Genomic DNA, 20,721 nt, shown 5'->3' on the forward strand with positions numbered 1-20,721 from the left:
AAAAAAAAAAAAAAAAAAAGGGAAAAAGAGCTGCTTTGCATTTTTGGCCTGCAATCAGGGCTGTGGCCACCGTTCACTTGCTCTGCTTCAAGGTTGAACTTATACATTTCTCTGCTGCTGTTCCAACATCTCCACTGGATCCAGTACTGTAACTGGGAGAAAAAAACACAGTTTTCTCTGCTCTCTAATTTACTTTCCTCTTTCCTATTCGTCCTACATCTCTCCCTCCACACCTACTCCCCTTTTTGTGTGCTGCGCCTTCCTATTCTCACTCATCCTTTTTCCTCTTCCTCTAATTGTGTTTCCCCCCCTCTGGTTTGCTTCCTGCTCCGTCTCCACCATTTTCCCTTGTTGTCCTCTCTTCCCTTTTCTCTCTAATCCTATAAGTCCCTGTTTTTTTCCACTTCCTCTCCCCCTCTCCCTTCCTATGTGTCTATGTGTTTATTCATGCTCCTTACCCATCATGCTTATTTCCTTTATACCTCCTTGTCAGATCTGTCTCCTGCCCATCTTGTCTTTTTAGTCTCACTTACATGGAAGGAATGGGTCTATGCAACACAAGTGATGTTTTTCAAATGATAAAATAAGCTACCACTATCAAGGAAACAGTCACAATTATTCATATATAGCTTAATTACATAAGAGCAGGAGGGAGCATGCTGCTGGGGGAAAACTATTTTCTGAAAAAGAAAATATTTTTCCCAAAACCAGCACTATGTTGTGCACTCATTGGTTGATTTAGACCTGCCATTACACATCACTATCCTCTTCGGTGTCCCATCCCCTCAGCTGCAATGATGTGCAGCATAGCCATCGTCTTTTCTAAACCCCCCCCCCCCTCCCTTGTTTTCTGTTGCTCTCTCTGCCTCATGAGGATATCATCCCTATCTGCCCTCTGTTCCACCGCCTTCCCCCGCTCCTCTCTTCCCCTTCCTTTACCTCCCTGCCGAAAATAACAATTTAAGCAGCGGCTGCTTTACCAGCCAGTTAAATAAAACTGGGGACGTTGTGTCCGTGTGATGTAAGTGAGCGGTCGGTGTGCGGTGTTTGTTTCTGTGAGCAAAGTTTGTGTTGCAGAAGTTTCCGGATGACTGCGAGAGACGGTTGACAGATGAGAAATAAAAAAGGAAGCGTGATCTGTTAGTTTGAGGCTGTTGTTTATGTGAGATCAACCCAGCAGATGGTTTGGGGACGTTGTGCTATAACCACACCACCACATGCCGTTTCAAGACTCTCCTGCTCTCACTCTTTTATGTTACTCGCTCTCTCTGTTGGTAACTTGGGATTTAATGAAAAGGTGCAAAAAGCAATGTGGGATGCAGTTCCACTATCCCCTCCATCAAACCCAGACCAAGTTTTTTTTTTTTATACCTCATCACCAGGCTGAGGCAGTATGTGGAGGATGAAAAGAATAACAAAGAACATGTACAAAAATCTCTCTTAACGTACTGTAAATGAATATACATTAGATGCACTGCTTTACTGTGAACATGGCGAAGGGAAAAGGGTCAGAGGAAATATAGAGATCCAAGCACAGGTCCATATTTCAAGGTGTTAATTCTGAATATGTCACACGGGGTGAATCTTGCTTTTGAGTTAATAAGCAATCAACGTCTAAATATTGCTACGTTTGTTTTTCCTATGACTGTTTACATTCTGGAAGGCTTTTTTTTCAGATATGCTCCCTTGAATTTGTGTTTGTCACTAATTGTCTCCTTAGGCCTCAAGTGCAGATTAAAATCTGGCTAAAAGGTTTTTGCATGGGAACTCCCAGATCGGATTAAATAATAATTTGCCATCGTAAACATGCAGTTCCTTTGATGGATTGGAGTGCTAAGAGAATACATCTGAAATTGTCTGTCGACGTATCCCCGTATTTTGACAATCACGTCATTCAAAGGTTATATTAGAGAAAGGTTATGTCCTAAAATGCATGTTAAATTAATTTTTTTTTACACGGAAAGCAGATTTTAAAAAATCATAGCTGAAATCCAGAAGTTTAAACAAACAAAACATGTACCCCTAAGCCTCACCTGATACCAAACCCACAGACACGATCAGAGTTCAGAGTATTGAGTATAGCTAGAAAGCTCGATGTGTTTCTGCTATATGTAATGTTGTATTGAATACATATAACCCACAAACGTGAAGTTGATGCCCAATAAAAAGAAAGGCAATAACTGTGTGACAGCGATGCAATCAGTAGTGTGTGTACGTCCATTGGCAAATAGCCAAACAATAAAAGTCCAAAACAATAAAAGCAAGCAAACTGTTTCCCCCTACTGTATCTCAGCCGTGTGGCGGCGATGCATTCAGATCCGCACACAACCAATATCATTATCTCTTAGCGGAGATCATAAAGATGGACAGATCATGTCATTTAACATTAACGTTTGTGTGTTTATTTCTATCCTCAGGTGTCCAATCTATTTGCTCGCGATGAGATCGACGAGATCCTCAGTGATCTCATCCCTGTTATGAAGCGGGAGTTTCCCAGGCGTCCGCCGACCAATGAAAACCTGTATAAGTACTTCATGTCACGCGTCCGACACAATCTCCACGTTGTTCTGTGCTTCTCGCCCGTTGGGGAAAAGTTTCGCAACCGGGCTTTAAAGTTTCCCGCATTGATATCCGGTTGCACCATGGACTGGTTCAGCCGGTGGCCAAAAGATGCTCTTGTTGCAGGTACATTTCACCTAATTGTGTGTGTGATCCAATGGTGTCATTTGTTTCCCATTAATAATATATTCCGTATCTATTTAGAATGGTTATTTTCCTTAATAGTGTAAAATCAGATTACAACACTCACGTAGTCGGCTTGTTCACAGTGTGTCCCACGTGCTTTCTAATAACTAAAATTCAGAACACATAAAAAAAAATCTAATTGGCTTTGATCCCCAACTTTAGTCATACTGCTGTTATTTAATCATCCATCATTTCTCTATTTTTTTATGTCTTTCATTAATCTTATAGCTTCAGAATATTGCTCAGAAATGCCTTGAACTGATACATATATAGAGCCGAATTAATTCTTTTGTACACATACAAATATCACATTTCTTAATTCTTTCAAATATTTAAAATCGTTTTTTTTGCTCATTTTGTCCTGCAAAACAATATCTTTCAGCATATTTTCTAGTTTCAGAATTTCCATTCCATATTTTCTATAATCAGTCTGAAGAACGACACAATCACGTAGTCATGCATGTAACCAATAATCCATACATTGTCCCAGGCATTAACACTGTCATTCCTGAATGGAAAACAATCAATTTGAATTAGTTACAGCACGATCGAGTATAAAACTGGATTAAAACTTTACATTTTCCAATCTGGTTTCAGTAACCGTTATCCACTCGCCGTTTCGCTTAATTCTGCTCTCTCTTATTCTTCCCCCTCAATCTATTTGTCCTTCAGTTTCGGATCACTTCCTGTCAGTCTATGACATCGACTGCTCACCCCAGGTGAAGAGTGAGGTAGTCCAGTGCATGGGCTCTTTCCAGGATGGCGTGGCAGAGAAGTGTATGGACTACTTCCAGAGGTATTGTTAAACCTTTCCGTCTCTACCCACCCTTAAACGAAATGTTAATCTAGTTATGTTTGACAGTTGTATAATTAGCGTTAGTAATAGAAATGCAATTGTACAAAAAAAATAATTATATATATGTATTATTTTTTAAAAGAAGACATTAGGGGAGAGAAAGTAACATTTGCACATTTCAGTTTGTGGTCAGCTTTAATTTCATAGAATAAAGGTTTTTACTGAATGTGGATTTAAGTGTAAAACATATAACATGAAATTAACATACTGTAATCTAATTTAATTCTAGATACCGACGTTCCACCCACGTCACGCCTAAGTCCTACCTGTCCTTCATTCAGGGCTACAAGACCATCTATAAGGAGAAGAGGACTGAAGTCCAGACCCTGGCCAACAGGTAATCAGATTTACAGGTTAAGCTATCTTAAGTTAGATATGTGATATCCTTGTACTTCCAATGTGAACATCTACTGTAACACAATAATACAAGATGGCTTTCGTTCCACCTTTCAATCAAAAACCCAAACGTCGATTATCGACTCCCGGAAGTGATGGATGATCAGGGCGTGTCCTCATGAAGTAAGCTGTCATCAAAGGGGACAATTCTGCCTCTAAAGGCAGGTGTTGAAGGGATGTCATGACATTTAGAATTGTGTTCAGACACTTGCCTCAAACTGACCAAGGATAAAAGTCAGAATGTCATGTAGGTCATCTTGAAAGTTTCTGGGTATTTGCCACATACAGGATGCATATGGCTGACCTGATTATGTTTAATATTTCTCCTTTTTAGGATGAACACTGGTCTCAAGAAGCTGAAGGAGGCGTCAGAGTCTGTAGCAGCGCTGAGCAAAGAGCTGGAGGTGAAAGAAAAGGAGCTACAGGTTGCCAATGACAAGGCTGATATGGTAGGTTTCAGGCACAAGGATGTTTTCTTTTTTGTATTAATGTTCCTCAGAAAAACAAATGAATTAGTAGATTTTTGTTTCGTTGATATGAAAGGAGTGATACAAGTTGAGATTTGCGATTGACCCGTAGCCTCGTTTGTTTCTTGTACATCCTCCCAGGTATTGAAGGAGGTGACGGTAAAAGCCCAGGCAGCTGAGCGAGTGAAGGTGGAGGTGCAGAAAGTGAAGGACAAGGCCCAGGCTATCGTCGACAGCATCTCAGCTGACAAGGCCATCGCTGAGGAGAAACTCGAAGCTGCCCGCCCGGCTCTCCAGGAAGCAGAGGCTGCACTGCAGGTATGGGACTGAAGAGTAGAGGAGACGCCTGTGAACCATGGGATCAATAGGTCCATCTCCCTCAGGTGGACAGATGTGTGAATTAAAAACATGAATTAGAAAATATGATTCTATTTATACCAAATATATCTTCTCATCTCGACCTCTGCACTGAGTATGTCTTGCCATAATTATGCTATTAACAAGAATGTTACTGTTGACTATTACAACAGTTACTTTAAGAGATGAATATAAAATACCACTGGATGCACAGCACTGCATACTCTGACTGCATGAGCTCCTATCCCAATACTGTTCAACTTTACACCCAGAGGTTTGTCAGGAGCTGCACCACATTGATGGTTTGATGGATTAATAATTGATTATGCAAGTCTATTAACATCTTTAATAAGCAACTTAGAACACACGTTGAGTCACTGCCTTTTAGCTTTATTTGCTTTCTTGTCTTGATGGCATGCATGCTTCGGGGAGTATTATTATATGCCTCTTTTCTTAGTATTTTTTTTAATTCTCTGCCCATCATATATTTGTATCGCTGTCCATTACTTTCACATAAAATAATTCAGATCAAACAGTGGACTTGACTGGTGACACATGCATGATCACAAGTTCAGATCCATAAAACCTAGTTGTGTTTAATAAGGTTTTCTTAGGCACATGTTCTCCACAAAATACAAAATGTTTTTAAAATGAAGGACTCCTTTATGTGAGGATTAATTATAACTGGATCGACGCATAATACTTCCACAGGAAAAAGAGATACACATTTATATTAGAACATGCTCTGTAATTTTGCCTATGAACACATTTAAAAATATATGTATTTTATTTAAAAAGATAAACTGTCCAGTATTGATATGTTCCTATGAACAATATGAAGCCAATATTTGTTTGGTTTTATTTTCATGCTCCTTACACTAACCCATTTACTTCCAGCCTACTGTATTATGCATAGTAGCTGCTCATGACGTGTGTGTGTGCGCTTGTGTGTGTGTGTCTGTGTGTGTGTGTGTTGCGTTGCTAAAGTTAGCACGATGCTCTGGGGGCTGGAGCTGCGTTGTAATTAAAGCTGTCCTCCTGGGTAGATGGTACAGGGCAAACTAATCTGTTGCTACTGTGGATGAAAACCGTATATTACCAAGCAGGCATCCTTAATAAATCTGTCTGGTTTGATCACGTGCATTTTGATCACGTAGCGCTATAGAGGGTTTTAAATAGAGCTGGAGGTGCACACGACTGTAGAGCTGGGGACTGGTTTGCCTCTTTCAAGAGGCTTCTTCACTTCTACTGTTTGAGGTTGAGATATTGACGCATTTAATAACAGGACAGTTTTAATAACAGTTAATAATTTCCTAATTAACAATTGATAACGGGGACTAATAACCAAACCGTTACGATCTCAAAAACCTTTTAAAGAGTACTTTACGTTCATGAGGCAAAAAACGAAGAATTGAATCCAAGCACTGACGTCACAACCGAAGTGCACAAAAACATCACAGACAACTCGTCTTCAAAAGAACAATGACGTTATCTAACATCAGCAATACCTTTCAATAATCAATAATACTTAAATCTTTCATTGGATAATAATGCTGTGACATTAGTTATGTATATGAGCTTGGAGAGATCATGTTGCACGACACAGTATTGAATACTTTCACGTTGAAATACTGTGACCAGGTTGCAAGGAAGAAAACAAGTTAGCGATCCAAAGCGTTACATTATTTTGTAGTTACTGTACTTAACACAGTATGCCGAGTAAAAACAACCTATGTGGTTACATAAAATGGTGAGATTCGCACCACACCAGAGGAAATGGAGCCGGGAAGTGAGAGCAGAAACGAGGAAAGTGCAAGGCGGAGAAGAGATGAGCCGAGCGAGCAGGGGGCCTGATGGAGCCGCCAAACAACTCTCACCGGAGCATTTTCTTTCACTCTCCAGCTGCCTCTCTCATTCAAATCAGTCCCTTGAAGTAATTCTCTGTCCCTCTCTGCAGAACAGTTGGAGTTTATATGTCTCTGATTGTCAAATTGTATTTTCTCTATACACTCCCTCTGTTGTGTAGTCTCAAACTGCCTATATGTCTTTTTTGTTTTTTTTCCGTACCCACTCAGACAATCAAGCCATCGGACATCGCCACTGTACGAACACTCGGTCGCCCCCCCCACCTCATCATGCGGATCATGGACTGCGTGCTGCTGCTCTTCCAGAGGCGGGTCAACACGGTGAAGATCGACCCGGAGAAGAACTGCAACACGCCGTCCTGGCAGGAGTCTCTAAAACTCATGACGGCTGGAAACTTCCTGGGTAGCCTGCAGGTACACTCGCTTATGTCGGATTCCCACAGTCGAAGTCGAAGTGAGGCAACAGATGCTGCAGGAGGCCTGCTCACGTGTTCAATGTTCAACATGAATAAAGGTCGTCGCTGGACATGAATTGCTGAAGGACTAGACCCAGTTTTTTCGTGGTCTTCTACACAAATAGACAGAAAACAAGACGATCATTAACTGTTGGTGGAAGTTTATCAAAATACAATCAGACTAAATCTGTTATAGACCCTTCACTAACATCCTAGTGTATATCCTGTTTTAAGATGCCACAAGTGCTTATTGTGCAACAGATTCACTGCCTGCAGCTCAACTAATCAGTGAATTGTATACTTTTATCTACTCATTCTTTAATGAATACAATTAGCTGTTGTTGTTGTTGTTGTTGTAGTTGTTACCTGTTCTGTTTAGTAATTCAACGCTGAGGCAGTAATGATTAAATTAGGATCATTAGTAAAATAGGCACATCAGTGTAAATACATTGTGTCTTTTATCTTACCTTATGCACCTCTATTTGTTATATTTGATCTTTTTGCCTCCTTGCCTGTTTCTGTTTCTTTCTTTTTCTCCTACTGCACAATCCTTTTTTTCCTCTTCTGCGTTGTGCGCCTCTGAAATGGATTTGAGCTTCTCTGCCTTTTCCTTATTGTCTCTGTCTCCCATCCATCTTTGCTTTTCTCCTTTCATTTCCTCTTCAACTTTCACCACCTCCTTTGCTTCCTGTCTTTGCCCAATCAGCGGCTCTTATTACACTGCTGTTTCTTTACGAGTTGGCTGTGTGGTTAACGTTCATATTCTCTGCGTACTGACTGAAATAAGTCTCTTCCCCCCCAACCACCACATCTCTTTCTTGCCTTGCAGCAATTCCCCAAGGACTCCATTAATGAGGAAATGGTGGAGCTGCTGCTGCCCTATTTTGACATGCCCGACTACAACATCGAAACAGCCAAGAGGGTGTGTGGCAATGTGGCCGGCCTTGCATCCTGGACCAAAGCTATGGCCTCCTTCTTCTCCATCAACAAGGAGGTCTTACCCTTGAAGGTAAAAACAGTACAGTCTAATAGATATGTCACAGTGGTTCCTCGGTGCAGCAGAGTACTGTTTTGGAGACGGGTATGACACTAAAGATAATACATCATGGCGAGTTCAATTGAAATAAAGTCTTAATTACAAACACGCACTGTGATGCACCTGACTTCATCACCCCAACAAACACACCCAGCAGTACGCACACACCCACGGTTACACGCTGATGAATGAGGAACTCCGACAGTGAAGGAGAGTGCTTGTTTTTTTTTTCTGCAGGAAAGCCCCAGGCTAGAAAAACAGCATATATCTGATATGAAAAGGATTTATTCATAGTCCCACATTTTGGCAGCAGCAACAATTTGCTGATGGTGTGTAGGCAATAGAAGTGCCCCACACATTTTAGACTGACAGGGAGGGATTAGGGCTTCTAATCTATTGATTATGAGCTTTTCAAAAATAGAAATGCTAAAATTGGGTGTATCAACTTCCCAAGGCCTATTTGAATTGAATCATGATAGTACAAACCCAGGATCTCCCCAGGAAGACAGCTTGGTCATGAGTCATTGCTCCAGAGTCACCAAGAAAAGATCAAATCCAAAAGCACATATTAATTATTATCTACCAATTTAGATCACCACCTCTAGGGAGATGTACTGTACAGTGAGAGTTTGGTTGCTGTCTGTGATTGAAAACATCAGATGAGTGATTTTAAGATCAATGTTATTCATTGTTAACCAAAACTTTGGTCAGTTTAATCGAATATAACGTGGTGATTTTAAATGAATGGACTTTGAAAAACTCATCTGCTGTTTTACGACTAAATGAACAAAAGATATTCTGATTTCATCTGCAGTAAAGGCTGTGTTTACATCCAAGTGACTGACAATTCTTTGACACTCAAGCTGCACTAATTAAGTCTTGGCACCGGCAGTGTTTCGGTCAGTATACATTTATTTTCCACGGATCTATTAATTCCACATACAGCAAAAGGGAGCAAGACAGAATACTTGATTAATAAGCCAGGGCACACACACGCACACACACACACACACACACACACACACACGCACACTAAACCCTGTGATTTCATCCAAATGGCCCCAATCCTTTTGCTAGTTTGTCTTCCTGCCAGTCGCTGGATGTCCGTTGCATAACGAGCGTTTAAAAGCTCGCAGAATGTAGGTACACTTTTGAATTGTGTTCACGGAAACTAAACTGATGAACACCTCTGCTTTCCCCTCTGTTGTTCTTTCCTACCAGGATTTTCTTCCCCCCTTGTTGCCGGGGTCTCATTTTCCTACCTTTTTCCCCCTCCACCTCTCCATTCCCTGCACCTTTACATCTCTGCTCGCTCCGGATTTCTTTTTCAAATCCCTATCTGACTTCCTTCTTTCCCTTATCCCCCCTCTCCCTGTCTTTTTCTCTTATTCTCTAGAGCCTCCATGAGAACTCCCTGCCTCTCCTCTTTGACCCTGATCATTTGCTTTAGCATCGAACATTGTCTGGCAAATTGATTTTCTGGCTTCCAGTGTAGGAGTGGTTTGCCTTTTAAGCTGGCCAGCTAGACAGAGATACAGTTGGACTGACAGACAGAGAGAGATACAGTTGGACAGAGAGACAGATAGAGATTGTCCTATCAGATGTCAATTAATATTAAATGAATGCTCCAGGCTTCCACTTCCCCAGGCAGGTCTGCCTCAGACTTCCTTTCCTCTTCCCTGGCCCTTCTCAGCAGACCTCCATCGCGGTTTATTTCTAGTTTCTAGTGCCTGTGGCACGTATGTACACTTCTAAAATCTCACTGAAATACTTGAGCCAAAAACATTTTTGAAACCAATTATTTAATCCCTTAGAGTTATCTTCATGCAAACGCTCTTCCTTTGCTTTCCAAGAAGAGGAAACGGTCCCCTTTCTTTTCCCAATAAAACACACACTCCTACCTCCTTTGCTCTCTGGGTCTGTTGTCTCTTCCCTTCTCTCTTTCTGAGCCGTGTAGGCGTTTGAATGTCCTCCTTTGTTTTTTTAGGCTAACTTGGCAGTGCAGCAGAATCGTCTGGCCACAGCGAATGTGGACCTTCAGAAGGCTCAGGCGGAGCTTGATGCCAAGCAGGCAGAGCTGGATGTGGTGCAGGCGGAGTACGAGAAGGCCATGATGGAGAAACAGGTCAAAGGCTTTACTTACTTCCTCAGAACAAACACATCATTCAGTTTGCGAAACAAAAATAAGACTTGTGAAATTACAATCTTGTGATTCAAAGCAGAAGTGAGTTGAGTGCCTCAATGTGTGTTTGTTGACTTTTCTATAGCTGGAGAGTTTTGCCATTATTTTTTATTTGAAAAATGTGACAAATACTTAAAGCTTGAGCTCCCTCGCACAAACGGCTAATTAATTTAGAACATCAGATAACCCACATTATACCTCTAATGTTTGTGTCTTACACTGAAACCATATAATTGGGATTTAAAATCCTGCCCTTTATCAATCCTGCTTAGAAGAGTTTTAATAGGAAATGGGTTCAACAGTTTGGATCCAGGCTTTGTGAACTCAACAATACGATGTCATACTTTATTCAGCTCCCTCCTGTCTGTTTACAGTGTTTCATGTACAGTATATTTTATGCATAAAAACAAGAGAAAACATTTTTGCCTATGAATGAAATAAATATGAAAAACGTGATCATTGAAATACTCGAGATGGCCTTATTTAAGCTTAATTAAGTCTATAATTAGTACCCTTATCTGTACATATTTATTCAAGCTTATGTGGTGCCTCCAGGTGCTATTTATATTATAGGTGTGTTTCTTGAAAGTAACATCATCATAATTATAATGTAGTATATTTGAGCATTCGTTCTAATGAGCTGCCCCTTCCAGTGAACTGGGACACAAACAGAGAAAGGCTCAACCTGAGTTATGGAAGGGACACTTTTTAAATTAATGTAACTCACTTCAGTGGATTGTGTGTGCAGATTTATGATTCTGTCTGCTGTGGTTTTTCGTCATCCGCACTCTCTGTTCTGTAATAAACAACAGCATTTAAATGGAACAGTATGTGCATCAACACTCGCTGATTAGGAAATCTGGACAGCCCAAGTTGACTCTTATTATTATTTTGTGATTAGGACCCAGAGCTGTTCATCTCCAGGGGCCAAAGGCGAGATTAAAAGGGCTCGTAGCAGAAGCCTACGCCAGATAAAACGGGCATGATTGCTATTTCGCAAACAACCTCTTAATTGCCTGTGAGCAGCTGCGTAACATTTTTTATCTTAAAGGTGCTGTTTACCTCTTACGATGTCTCGAAAACGGACTGTCCAATTTATGACCTTTCAGATAAGAAATACAAACACGTCCATCCAACCATCGAGGGTTGCATGGGCCCTGAGCCTATGCAACCAAGCCAAGCCTCTATCACTTGTCTAACACACACTACTACTACGCCTAATGCAATTTAGAGTTTAAACCCACCTAACCTGCATGTCTTTGGATGGTTGCACCTGGAGGAAACCCAAATAGTGATGAAGAGAACAATTACAGTATATTTGTCGTGAGCTTTATAACAGCCACCCTATGCTTAGTCCTATGCATTGGGATTAGAGAAATCCCAAAGCACAGGCCTGGGTGCACAGAGTTGGATGGATGGACTGATGAGGAGACAATTGGACGGACAGACGAGGCAGCCCAACAGACGCATGAATACTGACTTGTTTGTCTGCCCTCCCTTCCCATCAGACTCTGCTGGAAGATGCTGAGCGCTGTAGACACAAGATGCAGACGGCGTCCAGCCTCATCAGCGGCCTCGCTGGTGAGAAGGAGAGATGGACGGAGCAGAGCAAGGAGTTCGCTGCCCAAACCAAACGCCTTGTCGGTGGGTTTTCGGAGCGAGTTTGAAAGCGCAACTGGTATTCAGAAAACTTTGGCATCAAAGAGATGTCTCTTGAATAACTTAGATATGCATTTATATCATTTCTGTTGGGTGATTAAACTAATAAACAAAAAGTCACTCTTGGATCGCTAGTCATACTTCTAATTACCACTAACATTGCACAGTTTCTCCACACATTTTTCTGATTACTGATTGTGCTGGCATTAATCTTCCAGACTTTTTTTTGTAATAACACATGCACATAACCAGTATTAGAGTTGTTAACACCTTTTTCTTTTAGGTGACATTCTATTGGCCACAGCGTTCCTGTCCTACTCCGGCCCTTTTAATCAGGAGTTTCGCAATCTTCTCCTGAGTAACTGGCAGCGGGAGTTGAAGCAGCGTTGCATCCCATTCGGCAACAACCTCAACCTGACCGAGCTGCTCATTGATGCTCCCACTGCCAGCGAGTGGAACCTACAGGTCAGCGATGTGCAGCAGTAACTATGATCGACACGATCAACCGCTTGAGTGAAGACCGATGTAGTTGGGGATAATTCTATACTGTGTGTAGTTTAGGATAAGTAGATAAGATGTTTATGATGTTTCGCACAACTGAAAAAAAAAAACTGGACAAACAGTGTTTTTATTGATCCCACAAAATTAAATTAAAATTGACTTTCTACAAGTGCTTCCTGCTGCAGTTGTCTGACTGTAACAGTTATTTAATTATTAATAATTGACCTGGTGCTTCTAAGTCGGAGACTGGAAAGTGAAACAAAAGTTGAATTCCTGAAATAAAAACCTTAATTAATAAATAACAAGATCATTTGTTTTCCATGTTACAGGGGCTCCCCAATGATGACCTGTCCATTCAGAATGGCATCATCATCACCAAAGCCGCCCGCTTTCCCCTCCTCATTGACCCCCAGACGCAGGGCAAAATCTGGATCAAGAACAAAGAGGCCAGGAACGAGTTGCAGGTTTGGGATTTTGTTTTACTGTTGCTTTTTGACCCCAAAAGAAGTACACAATGAGGGTGTATCCTTTATTAACATTACACACATTATACCCCCTGATGGCCGGCAGTGGGTCAAGTTATTGTTCCTCAGTTTATATACTGTATATAAATATATATTGCTCTGTCATCTGATCTAATAATTCAGAATTGACCAAATGTACTTGGATTCATTAATAACTTAATCTACAACTAATTTACGTCGATACAAGATTTTGTCATGCAAGTTTTAGATTTTTAGTAGCCTCTAAAATCTTGTTAGATGTTCAATTTCTGCAATGTACTCTTTGCCTTCAAATCCTTTTCATTGTCCAACATTGTACAGTGCCTTGAAAAAAGTGCTGCAGCATTCTGCAGGCGTAACGAGATCAGCCAAGGTCACTGGCCCTGTTAAGGGCCATGTCTGAACCGAGTGAACGCATTCTGCACTCCCATTATGAGTTGTCTTGAAGACACATTTCCCGAAGCAGAGAGGGTTTGAACTCTTTCCACAAGTGACTGATAAAAAATAACTATATTTATGTTTAGAAGGTTTTCTATAAATTGCTCATCGTAAAAAGGGATATTATTAGTTTGAGGAGGCCCATTCCCCACACAAAGGTTGGCTTTTGTATCTTAGGGGGAATGAGGCAGAAGTCAAACATGCGTCTCCTTCACTTGACTAAATCAGGTGCTTCTCACTAACTTATACATTCGCTCATCAGTCTGATGTAAACAATATGATTGCTGCTGAGGTCTCTTAGTAAGGTGTTAGTTGGGACATTGTTGTAGCTGACTGACACAGTAGCTCGATTCAATCAATGTTTTGTTTTTGTATCAATATATTTATCATGCTGTCATATTCCGATTACAGATCACCTCACTGAACCATAAGTACTTCAAGAACCATCTGGAGGACAGCTTGTCTCTTGGGCGCCCTCTTTTAATCGAGGATGTAGGGGAGGAGTTGGACCCTGCACTCGACAACATTCTTGAGAAAAACTTTTTCAAAACGGGCTCCACTTACAAGGTAATGTGCTAGATTAGTTCTGACAGGAAGAGTTTTAGGTATAAATACATAGCATTACACATGACGACGAAGCACTCTAAATTTGTCCTTCTGACAATAAATTGGTTTGAACTTTTGAAAAAGGCACACATTTTTTTCTGTGTTGCTTGTAAAGATTTGAACAATAATAAGAATGGATTTTTAAATATGTCGGTGCGATCCTTCTCTCTCGCTTGCACGCGCGCGCACGCGCACACACATATACACACACACACACACACACACACACACACACAACTAAATCACACAGAATATATGAGGTTTGCGAGAAAGAGTGAAAGTCTGCCTCGAGGCTTTTCTCTCTCTCTCATTATCGCCTCTCCACTCCGGGCTCCAGCTGATGCTGCAGCTGCCTCCCTCTATCGCACACATACATAAAAAAACACACACATACGTGCACTCACACACATATCAAACGTACCAATAAAACTACAGGAAAACATGCACATACACTCATCACCGTATAGGGATTGCAAGTGAGCTCAGCTCACTTGCAATCCCTCCACTTACATGGAGACGACACATTCAACCAGATGTCTCCCGGCTACCTATTGAGAGGCCCGATTAGCGGCGTCTCCGCTCTATTAATATCCTTGTGTGAAGAGGAAGTGAAGGTGTCTCTGGCCGACAGCTCTAGGGACAAACCGCCTTCATCATGTTTGTCAGTCGGACCTATTCATACATTTTCAAAGACATATTAGTGACTGTTATGACAAATGCGTGATTATATCTTACGTTATTGTCTTTTTGAGGTGGCTTAGAGTGGATTTGGCTGAATAATCAGCACAATCTTTTCCATATTTTCTTATGATAATTATACATGTGGCTAGATATTTTGTGGATGCAGACTTTGTGCACTTTAACTTTGTGTCTTTCCTTCTCTGTTTTTTTCTTTTGTTGCAGGTGAAAGTCGGCGACAAAGAGGTGGATGTGATGAAGGGCTTCAGGCTGTATGTGACCACCAAGCTGCCTAACCCAGCTTATACCCCAGAGATCAGTGCCCGCACCTCCATCATTGACTTCACCGTCACCATGAGAGGACTGGAGGACCAGCTGCTGGGCAGAGTCATCCTCACAGAAAAACAGGTAGCCTTTATAGCTACTGTATACAGTTTAATTAGTTGATTGACGCAAATTAATTAGATCCTTATAGTTCCTTAAAAAGCCCTCAAGACCATTTACAGTAAGTGCATAATTCCAACACCTCCCCCTACAGTGTACCTCCTTTTTTTCTCTATCAAGCAGAAGCTGTGTGAAATTATAACTTGGAGGTTATTTTCACTGTTTGAATATTGAACAAGGCAATTATAATGGCCCTGAGATACAATGTGAAGAAATACAAGAAGACCAGATATACACACACACACATGTCTAAAGTGTCAGAGACTCAGCCATGGCAATATAAATGCTTTATAAATGCAGAGAAGAAAATAAAAAACTTGTTGTGGCCCTCTTGAGGGATCAAGGAGCATCCTTGTTGTACATTTTAAAATGAAATGCATCAATCTGGTGCACTTCGAGACTACAACTGAGAGGCTGGATCTATGAAGAACTTTGTTCTTTTGTACACAATATTGAAGCCTCAGCAGAGCCTCAGCATGTACATTTAGTACTTTTACTTATGTAATTTTTGTATGTTTACACGGTGGTATAACTGACTTAAAGGAACAGTGTGTAACATTTTGGGGGATTCATTTGCAGAAATATAATATAATATTCACAACTATGCTGTCATTAGTGTATAAAACCTGAAACTAGGAATCATTATGTTTTTGTTAGCTGTTGGCTGAGCTCCTCCAACTGCACACACACACACACAGACAGACAGACAGACAGGCAGGCAGGCAGACAGACAGACAGACAGACAGGCAGGCAGACAGGCAGACAGACAGACAGACAGACAGACAGACAGACGGACAGACAGACAGACAGACAGACGGACGGAGCGAAGTCAGATGCGATGGAGACACTCTAGTGAAGATTACTCAAGTTGACAACAACTTTGCTCGTTACTGTAAGTGCAGTAAAACATTTGTGAGTAAAAAGCCAATCATTTATTTATCAATACACCTCAACAAACATAAAAACCCAAAAGGAACCTAATTCAATCGTCTCCGTCTACAGCCTTTCACCCACTAAGTTTACACAAGCACAGCATGCTCACTCTCGCCTTATAGCACATTTTTACAAACGAGCTAAAACAAAAGCTGTCTGTCGGTCGTCTAACTTTTTAGCTTAATTTGTTCTCTCCTTAAGATCGATACCTGCAGACAGTGAATCAGCAGGAGGACTTAGTGATACTGACTGATGTCTGTGTTCTTTATTCGTTTCCCTCAGAAATTGTATTTACATTTGTTTCCTGTGAGATTCCTTTTGACTTCATATAATGAGTTGGCTGTTGCTGCAATATAAATATATTATATATTTAACATATAAATGCATTCTAATCCTGTTCTGTATATGTTTTTTAAAGCAATTATCTAGTCATGAAAAAAATGGTTTATGCTACTGGAGGCATACTGTTGTTTTAATGCATGTAGTGTCAGACTGATATTAGAGCAGTGGCACTTAGTTCTTCACGTTACTGTGGTGTTATGCTTTTCCGTGATTCACATACTTTACTGCAGTGTGGACAGGGGGTAAGTGCTATCGCTTTGTCTCTGCTGCAAGGTGGAATTCCTTTTCATGATATGCATTTCCTTCCTGCACAGATTTATTCCAGGAATGCCTTTCCAATGCTCAGCCTGGCCTAGATGTTGTCTTTAAAAAAGTTTATTTTCCCTGCAGTTTTCTGAGTCTGGAGTGGGCTTTAGGCAATGGTTAACCTGAGATTCATTGTCAGCTTTTGAGGAAAGAAGTCTGCCGTGGTAAGGGAAGTGGTAAATGTTGAGAAGCGTGGTGGGAACCATCTAGAACCATTTAGAACCATCTACCCAGCCCACCACTTTTATGGTGGGCTGGGTAGATGGTTGTTTGACTCAGTCTTCTTGATGTTTAAGGCTAGTCCCAGGGCTCTGCATGCCTTGGCAAAGGCAATCAGGGTGCCCTGGAGGTCTTCTGCAGAGTTTGCTGTGATGGCATTGCCATCCGCGTACTTGTGCTCCACAATGGGGGGTGTTACAGATTTTGCTCTTGGCCTTGAGCCTATTTAGGTTGAAGAGCATGCCAACAGCTCTGCACAGGATTTGGACCACACTGTAGCTGCTCTTTGCAAATAAGGTGGAGTATGGCAGCAATGCAGATGGCAAACAGGGTGGGTACGACAATGCATCTTTGTTTCAAGGACCCAGAGCCGCTTTTACTGAGCACTTTGTTTAATGTGGAAAGGCTGGTGCATGGACAGCCGCCGCACGGACCGTGACAGATCTGGGGTCAAAATTACGACAACTTGGGGCCCTTTTGTGGTGCAGGCTTTATCTACCTTGGACAGCCATTGTGATGCTCCCATTATGCCACCATCGAGGTCTGTTTGTCAGAACCTTGACCTTGCTGCCGAGGGAGACCTTATCAGGACCATTGCTCTAAAAGGCGTCACTCTTGGGATCTGAGGAACACAAAAGATTCTCCACCAAGACGAGGGGAAATTCCCCAGAGAAGATTGATCCGAGTTCTGAAACAGCATACAGTATTTTCTCTGTTAATGCTCTCTTTTGACCATTTCATCTGTATTCGGTGGGTTCTAGCTCTGCATAACTAAATAAATAGACGTTCATTTTATCTGTTCTCAGGCCAAAATGTGGACTTCCATTATCATAATTTGAAAGGCATTTAATTTGCTGATCAAATACATGCTTCTCAGAGTGTAAACCCTTTTAATAATCCCATGGCCTTTGCCCAACACCATCCTACAGCTGTGTAAACTGTATGCATGAATATATGTTATCTGTGTTTTTATGACACTAGGAACTGGAAAAGGAGAGGACAGACCTCTTGGAAGATGTGACCTCTAACAAGAGAAAGATGAAGGAACTAGAGGACAACCTCCTCTTCCGACTCACCAGTACACAGGCAAGACAATATTAAACTGATGTACTGGAAAACCATTTGAAGTTATTTGGGCATGTGATAATAATCAGTGTGGACGTTGTAGCAGTGTCAGGAGCAACTTATTAAAACCAGTTTATCTGATTCTTGGTGTGTTTTTATTCTTCATGATGTTATTATATTATATAAAGTAGACTGTTGTTGACATGGGGTTATGCTCATCTGGAGTTGGTGATCATGGTAAGTGTTTCCATTTTCATTTCTCTTCTGACTTGCTCTTGTAAATATGTCTCTTTGTAGGGTTCACTGGTTGATGACGAGAGTCTGATTATTGTTCTTGGCAACACCAAGCGCACGGCGGAAGAGGTCACCCAGAAACTACAGATTGCTGCCGAGACCGAGATCCAGATCAATGCTGCCAGAGAGGAGTACCGACCTGGTAAGTCACTCTGGCTCAGAGACAGAATCTACACTTGTTGGGAGGTAATGTACTCTGGTTGGTTACAGTTTGCAAAGTTCAGGTTCAGTCACATAAAACTGATGCATTTTCAGGATATAATTCATCTCAAGCAATGACAAAATTGACACTGTCCAAGAGAACATTTGCTCAACACACATAGTTTGATAAAGTGCATAATGTATAAATCATGTCCAAGACATTTTGAGCAATTTCAACATTATTATATAACAATGTAGAGTATTTATACTCTACTGGCCAATATTGTGACATAACTCTTTGTAAGAAGACACTGTTTGGTTCATAGATGTAAAGTCAACAGAGACCTCTTTCAAGAACTCAGTTACAAATGTGTGCTTCAACAACCACACTTCTTATGCTATTGCTTTTGTGTTTTCAGTGGCCACCAGGGGCAGTATCCTGTACTTCCTGATCACAGAGATGAGTATGGTGAACGTCATGTATCAGACCTCTCTGAGACAGTTCTTGGGACTTTTTGACCTTTCTCTGGCTCGGTGAGATTACTCATTTGCTGCTCTCCGTAATTCATTGTTTTGCTGTAAATATGATCCTCTTCGTTACGCCTTTGTAACAATACATTGCTTTGCTTCTTACATTTTAAAGGACACCTTTTGTTACAGGGTTTATTTTGTTGTTTGTGATTATCTACATACTTAAAGGTTCTGATTGTGACATTGTGCTGTGGACAAGGTGACTCTTTTACTATATCTAGGTCGCATAAGTAGAGTTTTCAGCCATTGTGGCTTAAAATCTAGGAGATAATGTAACAAGAAGATCAGTGACTTCATTCGTATCTTTGAATTCCAAACAACACCAAACAATAGAGTCCAAATCAATATACTGATGCTACAAAGACTGCCTGAAGCATCACCAAAGAGTTTTATCATCAAATCTCTTTCATACAGCACCAACAAATATTGATTATTATTAGATGCAGAAATGGTAGCTATTGTTGCAGGGTAATTGGATTGAATTTCTTCAAATTTAACAGGTTTTCCATGAACTGTACTAATTTATAATGCATATAAATCAGGTTATCCTTGAATGTCTATTTTCCAATGATCTCCTTGATCCAATGATCCTTCCTGTCAATATATCTCATATTTCACTCCTTACTTTCTTTTTGCTTTTTAATTTGTAATTGTCTACAGTGCATATTTAAAATATGTATGTAACGGGATGGACAGGAGTATTGTTGTCTTGAAGCCTCTTCTGTAGATGCAGCTGAAATACTAAAGGGAAATATTTTCACATTATGTTAAACAGTAAGTGTACTTGTATAGCGCGTTTCTATTCTTCCGACCTCTCAAAGTGCTTTGACGCTACATGTTGAAGGTCGAAGCTGCAGAAAGATTGTCGATACGACTCAACACTGATACTTTAACTGGGTTGTTTGGTATTTGAAAATATGTTTGCTGTTCATGCATAGTGCAAAGTGTTTGGACTGCCCGAGGCAAACATAAACACAGCGAGCGACATTTCCCATTTTAACCAGCTACCCATTGATTTTCTAGCTTGAATCATTTTTCATCTGACCCGGGGGTCGGCAACCCGCGGCTCCAGAAGCCGCATGCGGCTCTTCAGCCCCTCTGTTGCGGCTCCCTGAGGCTTTGACAAAATAAATGAATATATTTTTTGCACAGTGGACAATCTTTCAAAGGGAACACCTCTTATCTTGAAGTATTCATTTGTTTTCACTGCCAACGATGCTTGTTTGACCCGTATGGTGGATGACCACTCTACTCCATGAGTCACACATATAGGGGGGACTCAAGACCTGCATAGCTGTGTGTTTAATTCACTTCAATGTCGGTTGACACATGACACGTGTATTTTTTTTTCTCCTCTTTGTTAGATATAAATATTTGATCAATATTTGTTATAACAGGTAAAATAGCAATACAATCTTAAGAATTGTCTTAATACTTCTATAATTTCATAAATATAACAAACTATGGTCTTTGTATATATAATATGACTATATATTCAACTTTATAAGCTGTTATATCAAATAGCTTTTGCACCTCCAGCCAAATTTTATTTGGTGAATAATTCAATTCAATTTCAATTCAGTTTATTTTATATAGCCCAATATCACAAATTACAAATTTGAGGGCTTTACAATCTGTACACATGCGACATCCCTGTCCCAGGACCTCACATCGGATCAGGAAAAACTCCCAAATAATAGAA

The 20,721-nt window shown here is 40.8% G+C and overlaps 1 protein-coding gene across 1 annotated transcript in view; it reads left to right on the plus strand.

Annotated features, from left to right (window-relative positions):
• The window catches only part of dnah5 (dynein, axonemal, heavy chain 5), a 76,838-nt gene that overhangs the window by 40,724 nt on the left and 15,393 nt on the right, over nucleotides 1–20,721 (plus strand). Inside the window, exons 60-75 of the mRNA XM_034553377.1 lie at nucleotides 2,418–2,685; nucleotides 3,418–3,541; nucleotides 3,831–3,938; nucleotides 4,332–4,446; nucleotides 4,606–4,782; nucleotides 6,897–7,100; nucleotides 7,971–8,150; nucleotides 10,165–10,302; nucleotides 11,868–12,003; nucleotides 12,302–12,483; nucleotides 12,849–12,983; nucleotides 13,872–14,027; nucleotides 14,970–15,152; nucleotides 17,970–18,074; nucleotides 18,351–18,489; nucleotides 18,908–19,022. Of these exons, the coding sequence (XP_034409268.1) occupies nucleotides 2,418–2,685; nucleotides 3,418–3,541; nucleotides 3,831–3,938; nucleotides 4,332–4,446; nucleotides 4,606–4,782; nucleotides 6,897–7,100; nucleotides 7,971–8,150; nucleotides 10,165–10,302; nucleotides 11,868–12,003; nucleotides 12,302–12,483; nucleotides 12,849–12,983; nucleotides 13,872–14,027; nucleotides 14,970–15,152; nucleotides 17,970–18,074; nucleotides 18,351–18,489; nucleotides 18,908–19,022 (2,465 nt within the window). The remainder of the gene's footprint in view (nucleotides 1–2,417; nucleotides 2,686–3,417; nucleotides 3,542–3,830; nucleotides 3,939–4,331; nucleotides 4,447–4,605; nucleotides 4,783–6,896; nucleotides 7,101–7,970; nucleotides 8,151–10,164; nucleotides 10,303–11,867; nucleotides 12,004–12,301; nucleotides 12,484–12,848; nucleotides 12,984–13,871; nucleotides 14,028–14,969; nucleotides 15,153–17,969; nucleotides 18,075–18,350; nucleotides 18,490–18,907; nucleotides 19,023–20,721) is intronic.

This window comes from Cyclopterus lumpus, chromosome 16 (assembly GCF_009769545.1).
Source record: "Cyclopterus lumpus isolate fCycLum1 chromosome 16, fCycLum1.pri, whole genome shotgun sequence".
In the NCBI taxonomy this organism is placed as follows: Eukaryota; Metazoa; Chordata; class Actinopteri; order Perciformes; family Cyclopteridae; genus Cyclopterus; species Cyclopterus lumpus.